Source organism: Equus caballus, chromosome 8 (assembly GCF_041296265.1).
Source record: "Equus caballus isolate H_3958 breed thoroughbred chromosome 8, TB-T2T, whole genome shotgun sequence".
Taxonomy (NCBI): Eukaryota; Metazoa; Chordata; class Mammalia; order Perissodactyla; family Equidae; genus Equus; species Equus caballus.
This window is the reverse complement of record NC_091691.1, coordinates 564827-590712: the sequence shown is the minus strand read 5'-3', so window position 1 is coordinate 590712 and position 25886 is coordinate 564827. Positions and strand designations below refer to the sequence as shown.

The 25886-nt window shown below is 56.1% G+C and overlaps 1 protein-coding gene across 6 annotated transcripts in view; it reads right to left on the bottom strand.

Moving 5' to 3' along the window:
• Positions 1 to 4460: 4460 nt before the first annotated feature.
• Positions 4461 to 25886, bottom strand: part of GNB1L (G protein subunit beta 1 like) — a 58379-nt gene continuing 36953 nt past the window's right edge. For 3 of the 6 annotated variants that reach the window (XM_023648099.2, XM_023648098.2, XM_023648100.2), the window contains 3 exons: positions 22998 to 23096; positions 18496 to 18711; positions 4461 to 4927 (listed from right to left, as the gene is read on the bottom strand). In XM_023648099.2, the coding sequence (XP_023503867.1) occupies positions 4676 to 4927; positions 18496 to 18711; positions 22998 to 23096 (567 nt within the window). In that variant the 3' untranslated portion in view covers positions 4461 to 4675. The remainder of the gene's footprint in view (positions 4928 to 18495; positions 18712 to 22997; positions 23097 to 25886) is intronic. The other 3 variants (XM_070275167.1, XM_070275166.1, XM_070275168.1) reach the window with 1 other exon arrangement.

The window sequence follows — 25886 nt, the reverse complement described above, 5'->3', positions numbered from 1 at the left end:
CACGGGCCCGGCGTGGCTGGACACTGCCTCCCCACCTGCAGCCAGTCCCCAGCCCTGCACAGGGCCAGGCGAGCACACCTGTCAGCTCGCGAACCGTTGTACCACCCTCTGTAGGGGTGCCCAGGAGCGGGGCTTCTGGCCCGAGCCCTGCTCTCATCCTTTGTCTGCCTGATGGGTTGGAACACCACTGGCAACTGGGCTCCAAGGACAGGCTTCATGGACTGACAGGAGCACGGGGAAGTGCCTTTAAAGAAAGGCAGGCCTTCTGTATTGTGGTTTAGAATGGAGACTGGAGAAAACTGCTGTGGGACACATGCCCCCCTCCACCCTCATCCTCTGCCCACGCCATCCACGGCTTCTCCGAGTGTTGGAGGCTGGCCCAGAGCAGCCTCTGCGAGGGCATCGCCCCGGGGCATGCGGGCAGCCCTGCTATAGACACCCACCCTCCTGGGGCTGGGCTGCGCCGGACTCTGCCCACAACGGCCTTGGCAGGCGCCCACCGCAACACCTTCCACCCCGAGTCCCATGGTGCCCGTCGGCTCTTCTTCATGCTGGGAACGCTCCGTATGGACGTACCAGTCTGACTCCCCATTCCCCTGTCAATAGACATTCCACTGTTTCTAGTTTTGGGCTATTATGAATAAAGCCGCTATGCGCATCCATGTTAAGGAAAAAGAAGCTGCTCCCAGAATGCAAAGGGCCCTAAGTTAACGTCAAAGGGACTGAGGGTGAGGGCACACGTGGCCTTCAGTAAGAAGCAACCTCGGAGTGCGTGGAGCAGAGCTCCTCCTTGCAGAGCACCTGCCTGTCCCATGAGAGCCGTGGGGATGCACCGTGCCCTCTGCAGCCCAGCCTGCGACACTCAGGGATACTGGCTCAAGCCCTCCCACCAAGCATGGCTGCACCCCTGTGCACCTTGGGTCCTGGAGCATGTCTCCCTTGCCAGGTCAGGTCTGGGGAAAGACAGCTTTGGGCATGTGACAAGGACGGTGTGAGGCTTTGCAAACATGAAGCATGTTCCCCAGGCCGGGCGTCTGGAGTGGGGCCCTGTTCCCTATTATGCTGTGGGGCATTTGAGATGGGTGAGGTTGGTGGTGACTGGCATTAATGCCCCAGGTCCTGTTGACACAGAGGCCGTGCTCTGCAAAGCCGTGGGCCCCACCGTGGGTGCAGAGGAGGGCCCTGCTGGTTCGGACACTAATGAGCTAGTACAGTTGGTGCCACCACTGTCCCAGGTGGCTCAGCTGAGTGAACAAAAGTCCTGGCCACCAGCCTCTCCCTTGACAGCCATAAGGCCCCGGAGGCTGAGGAACCCATCTGCCTCCCCACTCAGCCCCAGGCACACGGCCCTGGCATGCACAGTGGGGCGAGGGCCGCGGCAGGCATGCAGGGCTCGCAGGGGCTGTCACAGCCCCACACGGCCCTCAGACACCAAGATTCAGCCACAAGACAGCCTCGGGACACTGCTCATGGACGTGTGACCTCGGTGGGGCAGCCCAGAGCTCAGCTCGAGGTCAGCTGCCTGTGACCCTCTGTGCGCCTCTGCCCTTGTCTTCAGCACGAAGGCGAGGGCCACCTGTGGACACCAGGTCTAAGTCTGCCAAGGCCTCCTCTTCACCATCTCTCAGGGTGAGACGCTGGCAGCCAACACGCCCAGCTCACCTCAGACATTCTGGAAGCATCTCTGGGTTTAGTGAACCTCATGCTGACTTACAGCGCCCTGTCCCCTCATCTGCACACACTCCTCCACAGCTATTGGTGCAAACACAGAGATGTTGCCGAAGGACAGTCGCTGAGAATCTTGATGAGCCGAGGACAGGGCAGGGTGCCATCTCCCCAGCTATGGACAGAGCGCCCGTTGAGGCTGCTCCAGTGGCACCTGGCGCTCAGGGCAAGAGCTGAGGCAGGTGGACGTGCTGCCCGGGGTGCCAGCAGGGCTGTGGGGCAGTGTGGGCCACCCTCCCTGTAGCTACCTCCACGCGCAGCCCTTCTCCTGAGAGCCCACTGGGAAGGGCAGGCTGGCACCACTCGCCCTGTGCGCTCAGTGCTTTGCTTTCGCGGAAGGCCAGGCGGGTCTTGAGAGCCGTCTGACAGAACTCTCTGCTGTTTGGCGTCACCTGTGGCCACCATCGCCTCTGGTTCAGTCTCCAGAACAGGCTCCCACAGGAGGGGGCACTGGCCATGGAGCTTTGCTGGAGGTCAGGGAGGGTGTGCAGCATGAGAGCCTGGCCATGGGCAGGACCAGCAGAGGTTCACCTTCTGAAACGACCACACAGCCCAGCGCCTGCTGCCTTCCGCCAGGTCAGCAAATGGCGCCTCCCTGAGGTGAGGCAGCTGGTGTGCATTCTGAGCTGGCACTGAGCAGACCACAGCTGCCGCCCCAGGACACCCTTGGCACGTGGCCTCTTGTGGGAGCTGTGGCCAGCCTGTGGCTCAGCAAGGCTGCCCTCGTCACCTCTGAGCTGACAAGCCCCCTGTGAGGGGCACCAAGAGTGTGGCTCATGCGGCAGCTGCCCTCTTGTCTGATGAGCCTAAGCAGAGCTGCCCCCTCTCATTCTTCACAATGCGGAATCCCTCTGGATGCGTCCCCCAGCATCCCGGCGACCCAGCTAGAGGACACTTGGGGGTGGCACGGTCCCTCCAAAGGCGTCAGAGGACACCTGGCAGGCCCTCTGTCCAACGGGACCAACAAGGGAGGTGAGTCCCTGAGCTGGGAGGTCCGTGAGCTCAGACAGGGGGCGGCCGCGGGTCCTGGGGGAGGCTGCGTGGAGACCAGCAGGACACACTGTCGGCAGTGTAGTGGGGTCTTTCCTCAAGGGGCCTGGTCTGTAACTGAGGGGCCGTCCCTGTTTTGGTGGTTCAGGTTAGATGTCTGTTCCCTGGATACAGAACACTGCTGCTCTTGTGGACCAACTCAGGCCTCAGCAGGCTGCCTGCCAGCTCCCCTTCCAGGGACCCACCATCACCAGCCCGCGCCTGCGTCTCTGCAGGCCAGAGTGCTGACGGCACCCACGCCCACCCTGTCGTTAGCAAGTAAGTGTCACCATGGGATCCCACGATCCCACTGCACTTAAGGATCCCTGTTGTGTGGCAGCAGCTCCCTCTGCGGTTTCTGACCTGCAGAGAAGAGCGACGCAGAGCTCGTCGAGGATGCCGGGCTCCCCTCCCAGTCGTGCGGAAGGCGCGTCCTCTGGACCCTCCTGCGCTGAGTGAACGGGTCTCGGGGAAGTCCCTGGAACACCCCAATCTCCCCAAGCCCTCGGATGCCTCCTTCTACGGTGCACCAAGGCGGTTCTGTCATTTCAGCTGCAAGCAGTGTCCTTGCCTTTTGGTCCATTTTCAATGAACCAACCAAACCCTGGAGCCCTTCCTAACCCTCAAGCTGCCACAGTGAGTCCAGACCCCGTTAGTGGGCCTGCTTCAAGGGATCGGCCTGATGTGTCTCACATTCCCGCCACCTGGATCCCACACGTGTTCTCCAGATTTCTGTCTGCATAAGCTGGGAAACCATGTAGCTCCTCTGGAGTGTGGCCGTCTCATCACGGGTCACTCTTTGTACCTCTTCTGTTGGGGCCGGCTGGGACCTGAGGGTGGTTATCAGCAGAGCAGGGTGGGGGCGGGGCCTGAGCAGCCCGCAAGGCCCCTGCCTCGGGGCTATTTTAGGTCCCTGAGGTAAAAGAGGGCTGGCAGGGCGCTCTTCTGGAAAAGAAGCTGGCGGAAGGAAGGGCCCTGAGCTTCGTTGGAGTCTGCCCACAGCCTGGTCCCAATTGTCAGGGTCCCTTCTTCTCGATCATGGCCTGGCTTTAGGAGAAGACGCCCTGACCCCTGGGCTCAGTCGTACGCGGGAGGAGACAGGGTGCTGCCCCGATTCCCAGCGGCCCCATGTGCGTGTTGCCAGCTGTGGCCTGCTCCCTTGGTCACTGAGAGGGCCGTGACTGCCGCCCCTCATGCTCTGCACTTCATGCCCAGAAGCTGCCCTGGAGCTGGCCCCTCGTCCTCCTAGGTCTTGCTCCCTTGGGGGTGGCACTTCCTCCCCCTGCCCCTGCGTTTGGCCGGGCCCTACACCACAAGCTCTCTGTTGGAGGTGCCTTGGCTGTCCCTCAGTGGCACCCTCTTCCTGCCCTGCTATTTGGGAGTCCAGTCACCTCCTTCTACTGGTCCTGCCCTCAGCGCTGCGTGCTGGGGGCTCCTGGCCATCCTGAGGTGAGAAGCCATGCGGAATTGGCAGGACCTAGGGTCACACTCGGTTGGACAGGCGCTGACCGCCTTCCCCAGTGGAGGGTCTGAGCATGGCTCTCAGCTCTGACTCGACGTGGGAATCAGGGGGGTCACCTGGAGAATTTGTACTTCGAGCCCGTAGGTTTGCAACTAGAAGTTTATCGGAGAGCACCCCCAGGTTAGCCTCTCCTGGGTCACAGACGCCCAGGTGTCTGGCCCAGTTACTCCTTTCAAACCACAGAGCCAGTTGTACAGATGCTGTATTTCATGAAAGGAAACACAAGCCTCGTGCAGAAAGCAAAGACTCCATGGACTGGGCTCTTCTCGTAACTGGAAGAGAACCCGCGACTTGCCATCCTCAGGGTCCCCACATATGGTTTCCACACACCTGGGTCAGGCTGGAGTGCGGGCGCCCACCTCCCTGCCCTCCACACATCCTGACAAGGGAGCGGGCAAGTCACGTGCGTGGGTAGAGTGACCAGACACTGATGCGCTGATCCCTGGATCCCGCAGCCAACAAGCCGTCAGTGGCGAAGGCCACACAGTGGACGGTAGCGCTGTGGAAGGCCAGCACAGCCAGGGGCTTCATTGTCCACCAGTGAAACACACGAATGCGATGGTCCCAGCCTGCAGTGGCCAGGATCTTGCGGTCTGGCCGGATCTTGACATCAGCGATTCCAGGGTTGGTGAGTTCCTGAGTCCTGAGTGCCTACAGGATCAAGAGCAGCAGGGAGGAGCGTTAGGTGGCCTCTCAGACCCATCACAGAGGCTCTCACCCATGGACGCCCCAGTCTGGCAGCTGGAACATGGAGGGACACACAGCCCACCATGATGGCCACATGCTCCTGCGCACTTACCCACCCCCACCCCTGAGCCGGTGCACCTGCCAACGAGAGTGGCCTGACCTTTGCCCTCAGCCAAAGCCTCAGTTATGACAGAGGATGTCAAGCCCTCCCCTCAGAGAGCCCTGAATCTCTCTTCGTCAGGCCCTAGGAAAGACCTCAGTGGGCTCCCAGCTCCTAGAGCCCCTCACCACAGAAATATACTGCACCCTAGCATCCAGATCAGAGGCAGCATTTCTAGCTCGACAGCAGCAGGAAGTCAGCATTTCTCCCTTCTGGAGAAACCTCACATTCACCCAAAGCATGAGGAGTACAAGAAATGCCAACTCCATCTTCAGCAACACTAAGAGGGAAGTGAAACCTTGAAATGCAAGGGGCCTGGAAGGGCCACCAAGAGTGGGAACTAGCAGAGTATGGGCAGGACAAGTGAGGATGACCAAAGGCCAGGTTCAGGAGCCGTTCAGGGCATGCCACCCTGGCCACAGGCACAATGTCAGTGCCTGGCCGGGCTCTGAGAAGGGAGGAGGCACGACAAAACCAGGAGGTGCACAGGCACATCCTAGTGCGTGGAACCGCCGGGAGCTGGCCTCTCTCCAGGGGCTGAGTGCCCTTGCACTCAGTGCTGGGTGAGGACCCCTCCCCAACACGTGTCCCCTGCAGCGAGCAGAAAACCAGCACTGCCTCTGTGGTCACGGCCATTCTTGCTTACACAGGACTGCTGCGTGCCTTGCGGGGCAATCTGGCATCTCTGTCCCCAAACACTAAATGACAGAGGCACTTTGGTATCACTATGACAACCCAAAATGGCCACTTCCTTCCAGTGATGCTGTGTTTGGCCTAGCCCTGTGCACCATGAGCCCTTGCTGCCCAGAAGTCGCCCTCGCCAGCCACTCACTGCACCCTTTCCTCCCAATCACCTCCTGCTGGGGCATGGTGGCCTCAGTTGAGAATCACTCATTTCTACCAAGACACAAGGAAAAAGGGGGAAAGAAACACGGAAAAACAGAAGGCAACCTTCCTCGGAAGCAAACAGAAATTGTCACCAAGCATTTTTACCATAAATTAATAAAACAAAACTTCACGAAGCAATTATCTCTGTAAAACAAGAACCCACAGCAGGAAATCTGGACTAGCAGAGTGCAGGGTGGAAGTGGAAGGAAAAATTCAGAGAAATGAAGGGGAACCGAGACAGCTGGAGGAGACAGGAGACAAGATGGCAAGAGTGGGAATGATCCCAAGTGAGTGAGAAGGAAGGGACAGGGTCACGGTGGCCGGCAGAGAGCCGCAGCCGTGCACAGCAGGTGGAGGGCTCCAACACTCACTGACTTAGAAAATCAACAGTAATGTCTAGAAACTGAAGTTTTATGATCCAAGTTCAAAGAAGGGCTAGAGAATGGTCAACGTCAAGAGATGCCTCAGTAAAATCAATGGACTTGGTAGCTCAAAAATGTCCTTGCAGTAGTCTGCAAAAAGATCAAGTCGATTATGAGGGTAAGGTTCAGGCTGTCCTCAGAACGTTCCATGGCCACGTCTGTGCCAGCAGACGGTGGAGTGAAGCCTGCAAGGGCTGCGAAGGGAGGCACGGTCCAAGAATTTTACATCCAGCCAACTGTGGCTCAAGTATAAAGACAACAGACGAACATTTTTTAACATGTAAGAACTCAAAGAATATGCTCCCATAAGCTCTTCTTGAAGGACTAGAAGATTAACTCCAGTCTTGTAAGAGATAACTGGAGAACTACGGCAAATGGTCTGGCAGAGCGCGCTGGATCTACTCACCTGTGGGATTACGTCTAAAACAATACGAGGATTATGGCTAAAGAACCGGTTATGTAACTAACAGAAATACGGGAGGACAGCGAGAGACGGGGCGCTTGTGAAGTTCACTGATTTGCTCATCTTCTGTCATCTGAGGCCAAAGACACAACAGTCAACCTCCTATTGAGAGATTATCTGAGACCCCAGTGTAAGCAACGGCAAAAACATTACTTTCCCCCCCACCCCAACATCAGGCACTATGGTTTCCTAGTATTTGCCCTTGTATTTTTCCATAAAGGAATAAAAATACACTCAATAGATTCATGATTGGCTTCCAAAGTTAAATCCAAATCTGTACTGTGCATAAGAGACACCAAAAGAATGATTGGGAAAGATACCAGGAGCCTGCAGACAAGAGAATCAGGGTTCTATATTCTTAGCGATAGGAAAGACTGAACTCAGAGCAGAAGCCCTGAGATAGACTATACAGCAGAGCTGATGACAGAGGGTACAACACAACGAAGGATGGAGTATCTGTTGGACAAATCAACAGGCTTATCAGTCATGATGCAAGAACCGTAGGAATGTGGCTGTGACGGAGCAACTGGTACCAGACCCACGCTGACGCTGTAAACAACCGTCAAACTGGACAAAACACACTAAGCAAGCGTGTGCAGGCACTGGACAGCAGGGTGGAGGGGCAGCTGACGAGGCGAGCCTCCCCAGTGCCCTGGCAGCTCTCTGCCCAGGGAAATGTCCTGGCCATGAGGTCCAGGCGGAGCCCAGCAGCCACGTGAAGCTGAGGAGGCGAGGATCAGTGTGGGGCAGCTAGGGCAGCTGAAAATCTGTGAGGTGAGGCAGCAGCAAGGAGGCAGCAGGGGAAGGGACTGAAGATCGTGTGTGGTTCCTCATGAGTCCTCGTGTGAGGTCTGTGCATGCTCAGGGCACCACATAGGGTGTACCAGACGGGGGCTGCTGCAGGGTTAAATAGATAAAAGAGATCAACAGTGATCTCAGGCCCAGTGGCCCAAGGGCAAAGACTGCTCGACAACCCAAGACCAGCTGAGGTGCTGCAGTGGCCATGCTTCAGGAACAAGGACCGACCGGCAGGCAGGGCCCCTCTCCACCTACTGAGACAGGGCTGGGACCACGCCCCAGGCAAGGTCTGAATGGGAGGCAGAGTTTGGGAGCTGAGTCCCACCACATGAGAGGAGCTGCGAAGGGCCTGGGCTTTCCACAGAGCTGCCCTGACAGAGCAGGGACCCAAGGCCGCACAAGCTCAAGGTGAATGGCCAGGAGCTGAACTGCCTGTGAGAACAAAAGTAAACACTCTTCAGAGCAAAATACTAGAATTCAGAGTCTCCATCACATATCACTTACAAGATCCAGCACATAAACAAAAAGTATCAGACATGCAAAGATGCAGGAGTATATGACCCATAGTTAAGAGAAACTGGCCCAGAATGGTACAGATGTTGGACATATCAGATGAAGACTTTAAAGCACTTATTTAAATATGTTCAAAAAATGAAAGGCAATGTATTCAAAGAACTACAAAAAAAATTGCCTTGATGAGTGAACAGATAGGAACTGTTAGCAAAGAAATGGAAATTATAAAAAAGAACCAACCCAGAACTGCCAACATGATATTAAAGGAGAAGAACAAAGTTGGAGGACTGATACTACCTGACTCCAAGACTTACTGTAAAGACAAGACACTGTCGTATTGCAAAAGAACAGACAGAGACCAGTGGGACAGAACAGAGAGCTCAGAAACAGACCCACATACAGAGACTCAAGTGATCTTTGACAAAGAAACAGAAGCAACACAATGGAGCAGAGTCTTTTCAATGAATGGTGCAGGAACAACTGGACATCCAGATGCAAAAATGTCAATCTAGACACGGACCATACACCCTCATAAAAATTAACTCAAAATCCATCATAGACTCAAACATAAAACACAAAACTATAAAACTCCCAGAAGGTAAGATAGGAGAAAATCTAGATGACCTTGGAATTGTGATGACATTTTAGATACAACATCAAAGACTTACTCCATGAAAGAAAGAACTGACAAGCTGGATTTCATTAAAATTAAAATTTTCTGCTCTGTGAAAGACACTGTCAAGAGAATGGGAAGATAAGCCACAGACAGGGAGAAAATATTTGCAAAGGACATATTTGATAAAGGACTATTATCCAAAATATACAAAGAATTATTAAAACTCAATAATAAGAAAACAAACAGCCTAATCAAAAAACGGGCCAAAGACCTTAACAGACACCCCACCAAAGAAGACATACAGATGGTAAATAAGTAGATGAAAAGATGCTCCACATCATATATCATCAGGCAATTGCAAATTAAAACAACGAGATGCCACTGCACAACTGTTAGGATGGCGAAAGTCCAGTTCACTGACAGCACCAAATGTTGCTGAAGGCATGGAGCAGCAGGAACGCTCATTCATTGCTGGTGGGAATGCAATATGGCACAGCCACTTTGGAAGACAGTTTGGTGATTTCCTACAAAACTAAACATTTCTTACCATACAATCTAGCAATTGTAGTCTTTGCTATTTACCTATAGGAGCTTAAAACTTATATCCAGACAGAAAACTGCACATGGGTGTTTACAGCACCTTCATTCACAATTGGCAAAACTTGGAAGCAACCAAGACGTCCTTCAGGAGGTGAGTGGATAACTGTGGTCGATCCAGATAATGGAATATTACTCAGCGCTAAAAAGAGAGAAGCTATCAAGCCATGAAAAGACATGGAGGAAACTTAAATGCATATCACTAAATGAAAGAAGCCAATTGGAGAAAGTTACATACTCTGTGATTCCAACTATATTACATTCTGGAAATGGCACAACTATGGAGACAGTAAAAAGGTCAGCGGTTGGCAGGGGTTAGTGGGGGAAGAGGAATGATTAAGTGGAGCACAGAGGGTTTCAGGACGGCAAAAATACTGTCTGTGAGTCTGTAACGGTGGATACCGGTGGATCCACATTTGTTCAAACCCACAGAACGTACAACACCAAGAGTGAACCTAACGTAAACTACAGACTCTGGGTGATAACGTGTCACTCTGGGACCATCAATGTAACAAATGTCCTGCAGAAAAGAGAAACAGGCGTCTTCCTCTCAATTTTGCCATAAACCTAAAATTGCTCTAAAAAAAAAAAAAGTCTTTTATAAAAAAAAAAAAATAATAGAAAATGTAGAACTGAAAAGCTCAATAATGAAATAAAAAAATTGTAGGATGGCTTAACAACAGAAGGGAAATTATTTTTTTTAAAAAAATCAGTAAACTAGAGGACATAGCAATTGACATTATCCAACCCGAAGAAGAGAAAGAAAAGGCTGAAGAAAACACAACAGCTCCTCAAGGGCCAATGGGACGATGTCAAACTGTCTGACTTACAGAGGCCCCAGGACAGTCACGCTGCTGAAAGCACAGATGAAAAGGAGATCTGGAGAGTAGCCACGGAGGGAGACACATGATGTGGATGGGACTAACGATAAGATATGATGAGTTCTCAAGAGAAACAGCAGAGCCCAGAAGACAGTGGAACAACAATTTTAAAGTGCATGAAGAAAAGCAAAACTAACGTCCCTGAATTCTATAGACAGAATTCTTGAAAAAGGTGGGTGAAATAAAAACATTTTTCAGATAAACAAAAGCTAGAGAATTTTTTGCCAGTAGAACTAGACTATGAGAAATGCTAAGGGATATTCTCCCAGCTGAAGGGAAACAAAACAAGACAGAAACTCGGATCTCCAGGAAGAGCACCAGAAATGGTAACAGGTAAGTAAATATAAAATACTATGTTGTTGATTTCCTATAAACTTTAAGAAATAACAACTGATGATTTAATGCAAAATCAATGCCATTATAAGGTGGAGTTTATAATGTGTGTAGAAATAAAATACATAACAGCGGCAGCAGAAAGGGTGGGAGTGCAGGTGAGTGGGATCATGCCAGTGTGGGGTTGTGACAAGCGGGTGGGGACTGGGACAACACTAAGTTAAGGATGCGTACGTACTGTTAGCCTGCGAGTACCCACTTGGAAAAACATGACAAGACCTATAATAAAGAAGCCAAGAGAGGAATACTCAAAACTAAATTTCTGATTAACACACAAGGCGGCAGAAAAGCAGTAAGTGGGGGTCAAAAACAGAAGTGACAAGTGGAAACAAGTATCAAGACAGCAGACTTCATGCCAGACACATCAATAATTATATTAAGTACAAACAGACTAAGCGCTCCAATTAAAAGGCAGAGATTGTTAGAAAGGATCAAAAAGCAAGACTACAAAAGATGGTCTTAAGTACAAAAAAATCAAGATAGGTCGAAAGTAATAGACGCACCATGAAAAGAGGCAGCGTTAAGAAAGCTCACGCGGTGGTGTTAGTCAGACAAGGCCAGCTTCAAGACAAAGGACATGATGAGACACAGACATTTCCAACAACCATTCAGCAGGATGTGCTAACCATCTCCAATGCTTCTATTCCTAATGACAGAGCTTCAAAATTGCAGACAAAACCGAGAGAACTCAAGGAGAAACAGGCACATTCACTACACTCAGAGATTGTAAGACCTCGCTCAGGAACTGCAAGAAAACTAGACAAAAAGACGGGTAAGGATATTGAGGACTGAACACCACGACAAAGCACCTCAACCTAAGTCGCGCAGACAGAACTCTCCGCCAACACCTGCAGACCACATGCACTTTCACCAGGACGCACCATGTGCTGGGCCAACACAAGCCTCAATAAAGGTCTGAATCGTGACATTGCACAGGGCACCTTCCTTGACAGCAGAATTAAGCTAGATTAAAGATATCTACAAAATCAACAAATGTTTGGAAATTAATTAATGTACTTCTAAGGAACCACTGGATCAAAGAAGAAATCACAAGGGAAAATAGACAGTATTTTGAACTGAATAAAAACGAAGACACAGAAATCAAAATTCGTGGGAAAGACCCACCAAGGTTGGTGACTAGGCTGGGAGCTGGTCTCCACAGCCCAGCAGAGGGGCGGTATGAACCCAGAGAAGCACCTAGAAGTGCGGGCACTGTCAGCATGTGGCTCACACTAGAGGCCTCCACTGAGGGATGCCTGAAGGATGGCATTCTTGGCTTCTGGAAGGAGGGCCAGAGATGGAAGAACGCCCGGGGAACACACTTGGTGCAGAACAGGCACGAGGAGTACAATCCATGTGCAAACCGGGTCCTAGAGAGAGACGTATACACCTGAAGGGAGGCTAAAGGCAACAGATTTTTTAAAATGCTATAAAAGGAAGTCATGACCAGAGGAAACCTGGCCTGAGCCATAGTTGGCAAGACAGGCTTTGAGGCAAAAGTCCTTTCCAGAGACGATGAGGGAGACTAAAGCACAGCCTCTCCTCCTTCCAGGAGCCCCTGGAACGGTCGGTTGGGTGCTCCAGGGTGACGTGTGCATGGCTCTTCAGGACGGGAGGGAGTTTGATGAGGGAGGAAGTGACAGTTCCCAGGGGAGAGGAGAAGATTACTGTTCTAAACCTGCATGTTCCTAAGCCAGCTTCAAAACGCAGAAAGCAAAAATGCATGGACATAGGAAAAGACAGCAAGATGCATGGCAGCAGGGGTTCCGCCTGACCCTCCCAGAGGCCCCGGGCCCTGCGGCATCAGACTGACAGCCGATGCGCCTGGCCCAGCGCGTCAGGGACGGCCGTGCAGCCAGCAAGGAGCAGCACTTCCTTCCCAAGCACATGTGGAATTCTTAGGAAACCTGGAGTGGCCCCCACATTTCAAAGAGCTGATATCATTCAAACCTTATTCTCTGACCATAATGGAATTAAGTTAGAAACTGAAAAATAAAAAATAACTGAGGAAAACCCCCCAAATATTTGGAAACATAAAAGCACTCTAATCAGCTCAGCAGTCAGAGAACAAATAAAAATCAGGTCCACCAAGAGGCTGGCCCCGTGGCCAAGTAGTTAAGTTCGCGAGCTCTGCTACAGGTGGCCCAGTGTTTCGTCAGTTCGAATCCTGGGCACGGACATGGCACTGTTCATCAAACCACGCTGAGGCAGCGTCCCACATGCCACAACTAGAAGGACCCACAACTAAGGATATACAACTATGTACCGGGGGGCTTTGGGAGAAAAAGGAAAAAAATAAAGTCTTAAAAACGAAAAAAAAAATCAGGTCCACCAAGAGTGAGTGCTGATGAAGATGGCGACATCTCACAGTGTGGGACGCAGCCAGAAGGTCACCCAAGCCTCAGCGAAAGGAAGGCTGAGAACGAACGGGTCACACACCCGGCTCAAGTCAGCAGCAGGGCGAGCCCAGAAAACATGGGGAGAAGGGAGCGACAGATCAGAGCAGAAACGGTGAAACGGAAAAAGAAAGATTTTTTTAAAGATCAAGAAAGGTAAGATTGATCAGGAATAAAAAAGTGACAGTCCTACAAATACAGCAGAAATGGAAACAATCACTACAAACAACTAAAAAAAGGGCAGTATGAAAATAGCTTGAAAATTTTTATGCCTACAGACAAATTCCTAGAAAAATGCAACTTACCAAGAAAGCAGGAGACCTAAAGTAGTCCGAGAAGAAAATCAGACCTTCACCAGAGAAGACGCCTGCCCCAGGCGCACCAGCAAAGACTGGCCCCTGCCCACCTGGCAGAGATCAGGAGGGGAGGGCACGCTGCCTCCGGGCTCTGGGGCTCCTGAGGTAACAGGAGAGGGGGTGTAGCTCAGTCTGCCGAGAGACAGATAGACACACGGCCCTGAACAACTCCGACCGAGCCCCACAGAGTGCGGAAGAGGACTGGCTACATAGCAGGTTATTTTAGGACTATAAGGTTGTTTTAATGTTACAAAAATCAAACAACGCAACTCACTAAATTAACAGGTTTGAGAAGAAAAGCCACGAGTCTGATGGCCCAACACCCATTCACCATCCAGGCTCCCTCCTGCCTAGGAGGAGAAGGGAACCTAACCTGACAGTGAGGACTGCCAAAACCCCGCAGCAACACAGCACCCCCGGCACCCCACAGGCGGAAGGCCGCTCGCCGTAGCCCTGCTTGCACTGGCCACAGCCCACGCTCCCCACCAGTGCAATCAGCACTTGGGCACCAGCCCCGGCTGCGACCTGGCTGGCCACCTCCATGCCCGCCCCAATTCTCACTGTCAAGGCCCCCCCTCCCTGCCCAACCTCCTGCCCTTCCACCAGCTTCTCCCCAGTGCCTGGCTCCACCAATTCATGGGCCTCTGATGCCCCAGGCACCAGCCTTGATCACTTCTCACGGCCCGTCCTTCTCCACCGTCCACTGCAACCAGCATCGTCTCTGCACGTCCTGTATTCTCTGCCCCACTTACACTGCTCTGGCCTGGCAGAACTGTGGCTTGGGGGGCCTCCGTGTGCTTCCTACCTGTGCTAGCACACGCTCGTGGCTGGACAGCAGCACACAGCCTTTGACTCTCATTGCTAACCCAGGTGGGCCCTCGGTGTGTGGCCCCTCACGTCCACACTGCCTCCCTCTCTGCCTGCCCATGTGGCTGTAGGTTCCCGGGCTCCAGGCAGAGGCCACCAAGATGGGCGCACGCTGGAGCAGGGCTGTGGGGTGGATGCCGCTGCGCAAATCCCATGTGTGCCCATGTGTGTGGGTGCCCCTCTGAGTAAGCCCTCCCGACTTTCAGGGACCAGGCAGGGCAGCCGGGAATGAGGCTGAGAAGCTGACCAGCACGGTCCCTCATCCTTTTCCCTCCTGTGAACTTTGCCCCTGAGCCAGTGGTAGGGAGGGGACCTCGGGCTCAGGCAACAGACTCCCTGGAACCTCCTCCTTCAGGGTCACCTCCTCAGGATTCCACGTTTATGTGAATTTGTTAACATTGGAGGCGTTTCCCAGGGAGAAAAGGGCTGCTTTCAAGTCTGCTCTCCACTGATGACTACCAAGAGCCCAAGCAAGCGGAAGAGGAATTTCAGCAGAGAGCCCTAAACTGTGGTCCCCACAGCGATGGAAGTCGGGAGCAGCGTGGGAACCCCTTCCACACTAGCATTGCCACCTGGGAGGGGCTGAGATGGCCAGGACTGCCCACAGGGACAGGAGTGCCCGGCCTCACCTGCCACTCTTGCAGCCCCTCCCAGAGACTTGGCCGGCACCGAGGCAAAGGCATATGGCCCGGCTCCCCCGGCAGGAAATGAGAAGTGGCAACAGAAGCTTCGGTCATACAGCGGGTTGGGTGTGCCCACAATTCACTGGCCTCAGGGCCCTGTGCTCTCCCTCCTACCTGCCCCATGCATCCTGCGGCTGGCACTTTAGAGGAAAGCTCCTGGCAGGGCCAGTCATGCAGCGGGGACAAGAGGATGCCTGGCCGACCAGCTGTGGGCGCAGTGCAGGGAGAGTGCGGTTGGTCCGACTCAGCCCAGGCTGGCTGGGGCGGTGAGGGCCTCATTATTACTTAAAGAACTAAAAATATTGCTGGCCGTAAATCAGCCCCTGCTTCAAGGCCGTGGGCCCTGCCCCAAGTGTGGGAGGAAGGCGCAGGTCTGCGTACCACCTGTGTCTCTGACAACGGCCACGGCCAAACCCCCGTGGCTCGAGGGAAAGCCACCACTGGAAGACAGGCGGGAGGCCTGGCGTCACCATGCGCCCCTGAGGCTGCAGCTTCCTGACAAAGGTGGCTGAAGGATTCTGGTCACTGCTGTGGCCCCTGGCCGAGCCCGTCCTCGATCAGGACCCTCCCGGAAGGATCCTTGGCCACCAGGAGCTCCTAGCGCATGACCTCAGGTGCCAGGAATGCGCACTCAGCGCTGCCGCCATCTGGCTCCCATTACCCACGCTCCGCTGCGGGAAACCTCATCTGCGTCTCGGCTCCCGGCGCCTGCCTGCGAGATGCTGATTTGGCCTCAATAGAGACTTCAGCAGCCAGGGGCGAGGTGAGGCACATCTGCACCTATGCGGCTCGAGGGCCAGCGCTGGCAGCTACGCTGCAGCACGGCAGGGCCCGGCACGCTCGCTGAGGGCCTCAGAGGACGACGCCTGTGGAGGCCTGGGATGCTGAGGGCCTCGAGGCCCCCCGTACTTCCTCCTCAGAGGTCTGTGCTTCACAACTGGAGCGTCCAACTTTGAACGTGGAGTCTAGTTGTCTCCGAGCAAGGGAGCTGGCCGTGCCCAGTGGGAGGAGCACTCTCCTCTGTTTCATGCGCAGGGCTGAGCGGGGCCCCTGGCCCAGCCACCACCATCACACCAACCACAGCCATTCTGCCATGCCTGGCTTCCCTCTGCTTTAACTTTCCAATTCATCAGGACAGTAAAAGTTCATCTGTGGACTGCAACATGCCCATAAATTTAAGTCTTAAGTTCCAGCAGCTGTTTCCCAAACAAACCAGGAGAGATCAGGCAGCTCTAGGCCAGGAGGGCAGGAGGGGCCTCTTCCCGGAGCCCTGGGTGCAGGGCCAGGGGCGCTGCAGTCCGGGTTACAGCGGGGCTCTCAGCGGAGCGGCCTAGGTTTCAGCCCTTTGCAAAGTCAGGCTGATGAAGTTCAAGCCACAGCGAGATGGAGCACAGGACCCTATGTGCTGCCTGGTTCCCAGCAGGAGTCGGGGGCTGTGAGGGAAAACCTGATGCCCGCCTGGCCGGGTGTGGCACCCAGGGAGGCGGCCTTGGCTGCTGAGCACAGGAAGACCCAGCACCGGAGCGGCTCCACCCCAGTTCCTAAAGATGACCGCCATCGCTATGACTTTCTAACCCAGGCCCACAATCCCCAGGCCTCAGAGACCCTCCTTCTGGATAGAGGCACCAGGAGCTCTGCTGCCTACAGCCAGGCCTGGCCCCACTGGGAGGCCTGTCTGATTCTCTTTCCCATGGGGCCTCCATGGGACAACAGGACAGAAAGATGGACAGGAAGTTGACTTTACTCCAAGTCAGCCACATGCTGGCACAGGCTGGTCTGCTGGGGAAAGGCGATGCCAAGGAGGTGTGCATGCGTGCCCTGTCCCCACATGTGACCGGTGACCCCTCCCACACTGGGCTCTGGCTGAGCTGCTCCCCAGGGCACCACAGGACCTGCCCTCTACCCTCAGGCCCCTGCTTAGATCCCACCAGCGACGCCGGGCAACCTCGCACCGGGGCAGGCGGCATGGCTGCTTGCTCTGGTTCTAACCTTGGTTCTCTGACAGGACTGTTCTTTTTGGGAGGCTAGTAGCCTTCCAGCTGCAGTGTGACAGGTCTCACTTTGCCCGACCTCAGTGTCCATCTGTGGGCCTCTACGTCACTGCTTTCTGGGGTGCACCCTTTGGCCCTGCTCCTTCTCAGCTGCCCTCTTGCCCAGGACTCCTTGCCCACCCCATGACACCCCTGCTCCCAGCTTTCCTTGCTCCATGCCTCTCTTGGGATACCTGGTGACAAAGCCCCACCCCCAGGTTGCACCCAGGGTGTGGTGATGCCTGGTGGGCACTTCAGCATGTCCTGATTTTCAACCGGGACCACCCCCCTCAACCCATGTGCCTCAGGGGCTCAGTGCTGCCCACTCAGGGCCTCTTTCCCTGGCTTTGGGGGCCCGTGCTGGGCAAGTGTGAGGCAAGGCAGGCTTGCCAGGCTGCTGCGCAAAGCTTCCTTATCTGGAGAGGAGCCTCGAGAGATGCCCTCTTCCTTGGTCTCCTGTCTATGATGGGAGGCCTGGACCAGCACAGCCCCAGCAGAGGCAGGCTGCCCCCAGGCCCTGTCCTCCAGCGCCCAGTGATGAGAGCCCAGGTGAGGAAGGAGCGGGGCTGCTGCTGCTGCTGCTGGCTGACACCCTGAGGGCCACACAGCTTCCCCCTGGGCCCTGCTCCCCACCAGACCCGGGTGCAGAGAGCTGCCTCCTCAAGGAGCTTCTACTCGCTAAAGTCAAGCTTCAGCCCTCCAAGGCTTCCAGACTAACGGGAGTTCCTCGCCCACCCTCAGAAGCCAGTGTGCAACCAGGCCATCCCCTGGGGGCTGACAGGACAGGGTGCACCCAGCGCCTCACCCCCCATGGCCTGCATCCCCCGGGACCTGCACCAGAGTGAGGCCTGGACAGGACAGTCCCCACCTCCAACTCCATCGCCTCCGTCCCACCCAGGGCTGAGCATGTGGCTGTGCCCCTCCATGCTGAGCACCGGGCACAGGCTCAGACATGGCCGCCAGGAGCTCGCAAGCCACACGGATGGGAAAGTCCGCTAGGACGTTAGGGGAAGGTTTTTAGCAACACTTCCCTCTGCCCTGACTCTTCACCCCTTCCCTGCGGCCCGTGAGGAACGGCCTCCCTGGGGCTGGCTCGCAGACCACCACAGGGGCGTGACTCCATGGATCTCTCCACATTGCATTTTGGGTTTTTTTTTGATTAATCAGTTCCTTACTGACCAAATTCCTCTGAGTTTTTGCAAATGGGCTTGCACACTCCTGGACTCTACATGCCTCTTCTCTAGATGGACAGGACGTGACTGCCGCTAACCCCAGGTCTGAGAGAAAGCCAACCCAGCGAGCAGCCCCACACGCCCACGCCCCCTTCTTCCTGTGCCCGGCACCCGCCGCAGAGTGATTAATTAGCCAGGGATCTGCTACAGCTCCTCTTCATGCCTAAATATTGTTTCAGCCTATCAGACTGTTAGTGCAAAGCAGGATAAATGACACTTTGGGTCTGGCGCACTGACCTGCAGGGCCTGCTGCTCATCCAGGCTCCAGACAGCCAGCGCTTTCTCTGCGGAGCCTGAGACGCCCCTGGCCTTCTGGGAGTCAAAGTCAAGGGCCATGACGGGCTCTGTGTGGCAGGCAATGCGGCTGCACACCTTCCGCTCGGAAACGTCCCACAGGGCCACCGATCCATCCTCATAGCCAGCCAGGAGGAGCGGGCGGGGGCTGGAGTTGGCCTGCAGGGAACAGCACAGCAGTCAGCTCCCGAAGGGTCCTGGTGTGTACTGGGGGAGAAAGGGCTGAAGAGGTGGCCGGCCCAGCCGGGGCCTGTTTCCCGTGTTCTCCACACAGCAGTAGCAGTTCACAGGCTCTGCACGCCCCCTTGATGGCGGACACTGTCAGCACAGGGCCAGCACGGGTGCTGCTGGGGCCCCCTGAGGATGGGGACTAGAGGGCACAGAGCCCAGGCGCAGCCCTGCCTCATGCTGCTGTGCCACTGCTCCTGCTGGGCACTCACCACGACCACTGCAGGGTGCTGCATGTCCTCCTGCCTCCTTTCCACAGGCCTGAGACTTGTGGCCATACCTTGGTGGGGCCGGTCACCTGTCTAGAACCGCCAGCCAAAGAAAATCGAGAGCTCCATCTCAATGAAAAATGAACTTTCTGTGCTTTGTCAACGTCACTGCAGAAGCCCCCCGACCCCCAAGCCTGGTGCGGCGCTGCGGCGCTGACTGCTGTGAGCCGCCCTCTCGCCGGCCTGAGCTACTGTGATGGATGAGGGTGTGGGTCAGAGGCCTCTGCTCCCTGGGCAGGCGCCTCGTTCATCTGGCCTCTGCAACAACTCCAGAAAAAGAGCGCTGTGGGACTCCGAGTCACCCTGGCACCAAGGGTGGTGGCCGCTGCCTGCTACCCTTCACTTGTCTCTGTTCCCCATCGAGCTGCCTGGGGTGGGTGTCACTCCAGTGTCAGGAATAGCTGAGTACATCCCCTCCTCGGAGAATTTTCAACTGGGCCTCAGGGAGCTCCAGCTGGGCCTGGCCCTCAGCTTCTGGATGGTCAACACTGAGAACGGGAGCCTGTGGGGCTCCTGCCTCCTGAGTCACCTGCAACCTGGAGGATGGTCCCCTGTCCGCGGGCAAGGCTGGCGCTGAGCAGAGTACCTGGGCCTCATTGGACATGGCCGACAGCACCACAGAGGCCTTCCTCACCCGCCTGCAGGAGCTCCTAGTCCTGAGTTGTGCGGGTGTTTCTGCCCGCCAAGGGGCAGAAGGGGAGTCCACGAGTGGACTCTGCGTCCTCAAACAACCCAAGGAAGCAGGGCTTTCTCTGTGCATCAGAAGGGAAGACTGAGGCTGTGGGGTGTGGTGTGCGTCACGGGGCCCCAGGATGGGAGCCAGGGAAGCCTGAAGCAGATCAGCTCCTTGATCTGGAGGAAATGGCTGTGCCAGGGGATGGGGAGGACACGGCCACCAAGACGCACACAGATAGAGCGAACCCTCCCAGGCCAGAGCTGGTCCGGAAGCCGCCTCGTGCACGTCCCTGGAAATGGCTGGTCCACTCAGGGCCTCCGCTGACAACAGACGTTCACACAGACAATAGAAAGGAGGAGTCCAAGGAAGGGAGTGAGGCTCCTGAGAGGACGCCGCGGCAGCCTGTGTGCCTCCCTGGGGCCGCTGCTAGGCTGACGGCCCCACGGCCACCTGGAAGAGCAGTCAGGAGAACGGCCCAGCGGCTGTGAGCCTGAGAGGTGCATGTGCACAGCACCTGGCGAGACCCTGCTTCCACCCGGCCTCCCTGCAGAAGCCTTGATAGCGTTGCTGAGCTTTCCCTGTAGTTTTGTAACAGAGAAGAGCTCCCTTTTGGCATTTTTCAGATCATCTGATCAGAAATTAAGTGTGCAGCATAAAGTTATTTACAATGGTTTTCTCCAAAAATGTGCAGAGGACTTTAAAAAGTGGTCAGGCCCTCTCCCCAAGCAGCTCCTTGTGGGCAGCCATGCCTCTCCAGACAGGGCCTCCCTCCGTGAGTGTATCTGCACGCGGGCCAGGCTGAGGGCCAGGAGCTCGCACTGGCCCTGGGACCAGCCCTGCCAGGCTCACCCCACAGGCTGGCTGTGAGGAACTCTCCGGGGCCCACTTGGGTCCGCTCCCCTTGGGCCAGTGCTCTGTTGTGTCACCTGCTTCCCCTCCATGCTGCCTAGGCCCAGCCCGGCCCCGGCCCCCGGGCACGTTCCTCCTGTGTCCAGGGCTCCTCTGGGTGCTGACACATCGGTTCCAGTGAGTCTCTGTAGCCCAATCCCATGTGGGGCCTGTGGTCTCTGGGCTCTGAGTGCCTCAGCTAGCGCAGGGGCTGCACGCTACTGCCCCCCTGTTGAGGTGCCATGGGTGGCCAGAGCAGGAGCCGGACTGGCCTGCAGGCGCTCACCCTGCGGTTGCCAAGGGGGCCCAAATGCTGAGCCCCGGCCCCGGCTGGCTGCTCCTCCCCACCCGAGCTGTGGGCCCCTCTAGCTTCTCTCCTGGCATGTTGGGTCCCTGTGGTGCCCCAGCGACAGACATTGCAGGCAGGACAGTGCTTCTGTGGCCTCTGGCCTTTGGTGGCTATGCCCTTGGTGCCAGGCTGAGCTCCATGGGGCGAGAACCTGAAGTTGCCACAAGGACTCACTGTGTGTCCCCTCCTGTCTCTGGGCACAGTGCCCAGAGAGACTCCCAGCAGGCAGGCCCTGGCCGCAGCACCTCGTGGCCCTTGGCTTGGTGGGGCCCACTAGAGGGGCCTGAGGCCCAGGGGCTGGCAGCTTGTTCTGGGCCTGGTGCAAATGGTCTTCCTGACCTTTTCACATGATCATCACAACCATGCAGGTCAGCCACCGTGAGGAGCAAAACAAGAATACATCTGAATGTTTCAGAAAAAATACTGTGTCAGGCTATCTGCCACACTCAGATTACTAAATTATAACCTAGACCTTCAGGTTTGGAGAGAAAAAAAGGGACATTTCACACTAATGTAGACTTTTCTTAACAGAACGCTTTGCGCTGGATCTATATCAACTAACAAAAACATGATTTGTCCTTCTGTCAACTATATTAATTACCTTAACAAGTTTGTACATCCCGTTTCTACACATTCTTCCGCTGGAATTTTTACATGATTACACAATGACAGTGTTACCAGGGGACAGAGTACAAGTGATGCAGCCGCGGCTGCCGTCCTGCCTGGGACCTGTGAGCCTCACACCATCGCCCGCCCACAGCATCGGGTCCGGGGGCGTCCCGACCAAGTGGCTGCCACAAACCTGCTGGCGCCAGGAGCTCCGTCACTCAGGTGAGTCTCTCAGGGCCCCACCTCCTCTGTCCCCAGCCCCCAGGCTTCTCTCTGAGAGGCTGCAGCAGCAGGACACTGTAGGATTGGCTGATCAGAGATTCCAAATTCCATCTGGAATGTTCTTGGCTAAGAAACTGCAGGGAGAACCAACTACAAGAAAGGGCCAGTTCCTGGAGGGACCAAAGCTTGGGGCAGGGTCTCTGGGGGCCCTGTCGCCATGTGTGCATCTCCACGTACACAGCCGCTGGTCTGGTTCTAGGAAGGACTCACGGGGTGGTGGGGTATGAGGCAGGAACCACCTCTTCCAGCCCCTGGCGTACGGGTGGCTCTCGGAAAGTGCTGTTGAACTCAACACAGCTGGCAAAACAGCCCTGAGCCCTGCTCACCATGGTATCTCAACAGCCACGACACTGCCCCAGTCTTGCTGTACCATCTGTTCTCCTGCCCCAGGCATGAGCGCCCCGAGGAGTGCAGCGAATGCTGAGCCAGGGCTGCCCTCTTGGGGTGGGGGCTGGCCTTGAGGAGGGCTTGGCCTCAGGTGGAGGCAGGTGGGCCCGCGAGCATCCCTCCCGGGCCTGGGGCTTGACCCGGGGGCTGAAACTCATTCTGCCAGGACTCAAGACTGTGACCCCCTCCCTGGCCCCCCAGACTTCTGCTGCCAGCCCAGGAGATGCCTCTCTAATCAGATTAGACCCTCCCTAATCAGAAAGAACAGTCGAGATAGAAGGAAATGGCTGTGGACCAGAGATTCCAAGTATGGCTGCAGGGAAAGTCACATGTTAAGCCCACTCCTGTCTCTACGAGGCAGAGAAGTAACAGAAATTCATCCAAAGCAAGCAGGGGCCATGCAGGCCTGGAGAGGTAGTCAGCACTCCCCTCCCAGCCCCACGCAGCATGGCAGATGGGTGTGCGGAGAGGAGGGGGCCGCGTCCTCCCCAGGAGGGGCCAGTTCAGCTGACCCTGCCGTCCCTCCTTACATGGGCAGGGGTGCCCCTCAGAGCCTGCGGTGGTTTGCAGGACTGCCCTTGCAGTGCAGGGAGGCGGCAGGAGCCGGCCAGGACACGGAGGCAGGGAGGCGGGGAGCACACGTTCCCCGGGGCTGACTGCCCCTTTGGTTTGCCGACAACCAAATCCTGAATGAGGCATGATTCAGGGCCCGGGGGGCGTGGCTGGCAGGGCGTGGTTGGCGTGTGCTGCGCCTTACCTGCCACAGCTCCAGGCACATGGGCATGCCCGGCTTGGCATCTGCCTCCGGCTTTAGGGTGCACACTGACGTCTTGGATGGCATCTCCAGAATCTGAACCTGACAGTAAGAAAACAAGTTGATTTGGGCTGATGCCAAGTCGAATCTGTGCTATACAAACAAGAGACTTTTAAGGTGATTAGCCAAGGCTGCCACGAGTTTCTGTCTCTCCCTGTAGGAACCTAGGAGCCGAGACTCCTAATTAGGCCACATGGGCTCGTGGGCTTGGGCACTGCCGGGCCTTGCGAAATGCACACGTCATTCCTGAGTGACCGGCACGTCCCTCTAACCAGCGTTATCACCTGGCAGCCATCGCTGGCCCCTCTGGATTTTACCTCTTCCATGAGCAGGAGGCCTGACTCAGCTCACTGATTCTCCCGACCTCAGCCTGCTTCCCCTTGCTGGTGTGGGCTGTCCATGTGAGCGGCTGAGTTGTCTCAGGCATATCAGATGGTACAGAGCTTGCACAGGGACACCAGGGACCCAGCACCATGCCTCCAAAGGGACAGGATGGGCAACGAGGGAGCTCTGTTTGGAGCCACCTGTCCCCATACCTTTATACCGGGTCTCATGGCTATGCTTTGTGTCACCTGAATGCAGCTGCAGAGCCCTCCTGTGCCTGGGCTGGGAGACGCGCCTAGCTGGCCCGCATGACCGGCTCACACCTGGCCTGTCCACCTGAGCTGGGCCAGGCTCCGCCCCGCACCATCCGCAGGCAGGGCAGAGGCTGCGAGGAGCAGGCTGGGTCACTGGAGTGCTGCAGACTGGAACTGGGCCTCCAGCCATCTGAATCCCTAGCGCCTCAGCTCCCTCATCCATCAAGTGGGGACAAGGGCGACCCTCCTGCGGAGCGTGGAGGAGGAGAGGGGATCCTGTGCAAAGCGGGGCCTCCGCTCGGCAGTGGGGACACTCGGCGGCCCTTAGCTCCCAGAGGTACTGGGGAGAGGCGCTCTACCAGTAACATCACAACACAACGTGCAGCCACCTGGAGCCATGCCTCACCCCCACCAACGTGGGGCACCCTCTGGTTTGCAGACAAGGAGCCTGAGGTCCGGAGGGGTTGGGGACGTCAAGGAGATAGCTGGCCTGCTGTCTGACATCCAGAACACAGAACCCCCAGTGAGGAGAACTCCAGGGGAACTTGAAGTGTGTGTGTCTGAGCCTCGCTGCTCTCACTAATACCCCAGGAGAACCTGCCCAAGGCCCAGAGTTAAGTCCCGGGTCTGAGTTCCAGATCCACCACATGTGTGCTGGGTGGCCGTGTCCAAGGGCAGCTGCAGGCAGGGCAGAAAGCCAGCGGGACGGCCTGGCCCTCTCAGCTGTGGCCCTGTGCCAGGCCAGCCCCTGTGCCCAGGCAGCACCTCTGTGGCTGGGGCCGTGGGCACACTCTGGGAAGGGCTCTCACCAGAAGCTGCCCAGCTGCCCAGCATCCCAGCACCAGGGGAGAGCCTCGCTACCCAGGAAGGGTAAGTCCTGGGGCCCCCGCCAAGGGCACACACAGAAGCACACAGCACACACCAGGAGGCCTACGAGGCCACATCGACACCAAGAGCAGCCGTCTTGGCCCTCACTGCCCACAAAGAGACAGAAAAGAACCCAAGTGACATGAGCAGTTCTTATGTCCTGAAGAGACTGCTAGAAGGGGCCCTAGAACAGCAAAACGCTCAAGGAGAAGCTCTAGTGAGACGACAAGAAATATGAGAGAGAGGGCGCATGACAACCAAGGCGCAGTGGCCACTGAGCATGGCCCAGAAGTAACAAGAAAAACCAAGGGCAGGGAGACGGCCTCTTGGAGCCCTCCCGCTTGGTCTCCGCAGTGAGAAACATCGGCCCAGTACAGGCTTATCGCCGGAGGACCGCAGAAGAGCTGTGGGGAGTGGGGAGTACCCGTGGGGCACACTCACCCCAGGGGCCAGCACCCCCAACAGAGCAGAGAGACACGCTCTTCTTGGTCTGATGCATCAGGGACCCAAGCCTGTTCAAGGGCAAAGCAGCAAGTGTCAGCTGCATGCATGGCAGCGTCACGGAGGCCCCGTGAGCTGGCCCATATCTGTGCTGTGAGGGACGGTCTTGGAGGATGTGGACTATGCTAGTGCCAGCTCTCCTACAATGAGATCTCTTCCTTCTGTCACCACATCAGGAGGATGGGCTGGTTTCAAGATGTTGACTGGGTGGCGGGAAGAGAAGCCACAGGGAGAGGGATGCCGGAGGACACAGAAGTCACCAGACACACAGTCTGCACAGGCCTGCACCTTGGATGGCCTAGCATGCAGGTCCATGGGTCAATGAGGGACAGTCTGTCCCCATCTGCAGGCTCAGGAATACCCCTCTGGGGGCAGTGAGGAGTGGTGTGAGGCCAACTGGATCAGGCAGGGGTGAGTTGCCCAGCAAGTCTGCTCTGGCCAGGAAGAGAGAGGGCGAGGGGAAACCAAGGGCAGCCCTGAGCCAGAGCCAGGCGCTGTGCGAGGGAGTGTGGGCGGCAGCAGCCAGGGCCACAACCCGGGTGCAGGAGAGCAAGGAGCCCATGCATGGCCTGAGGACTACGGGTGGGCTCCGGGCCCTGTGGGTCCAAGACGCAGTTCTGCGCCCTGACAGGGCCCTGGCGCCTGTGCTGGGGCCTCCTGCAGACACCGCCATGCTTTACATCTGGCACTCAACTGCAACTTGTGTTTCCAGAAGGAAAAATGTTTGGTTTGGGCAAGTGTGGCCACCCAGACAGCCGGGTGGAGCGGGGGCATATTCTCTGCAGGCACCGTCTGGGCACAGGCCAGTGAGGCTCTTCCAGGGCCCAGTCCAGGCAGATTCCAGGTGGGAACATGGAAAACAGCTATTTTCCCAGGATATGCAAGG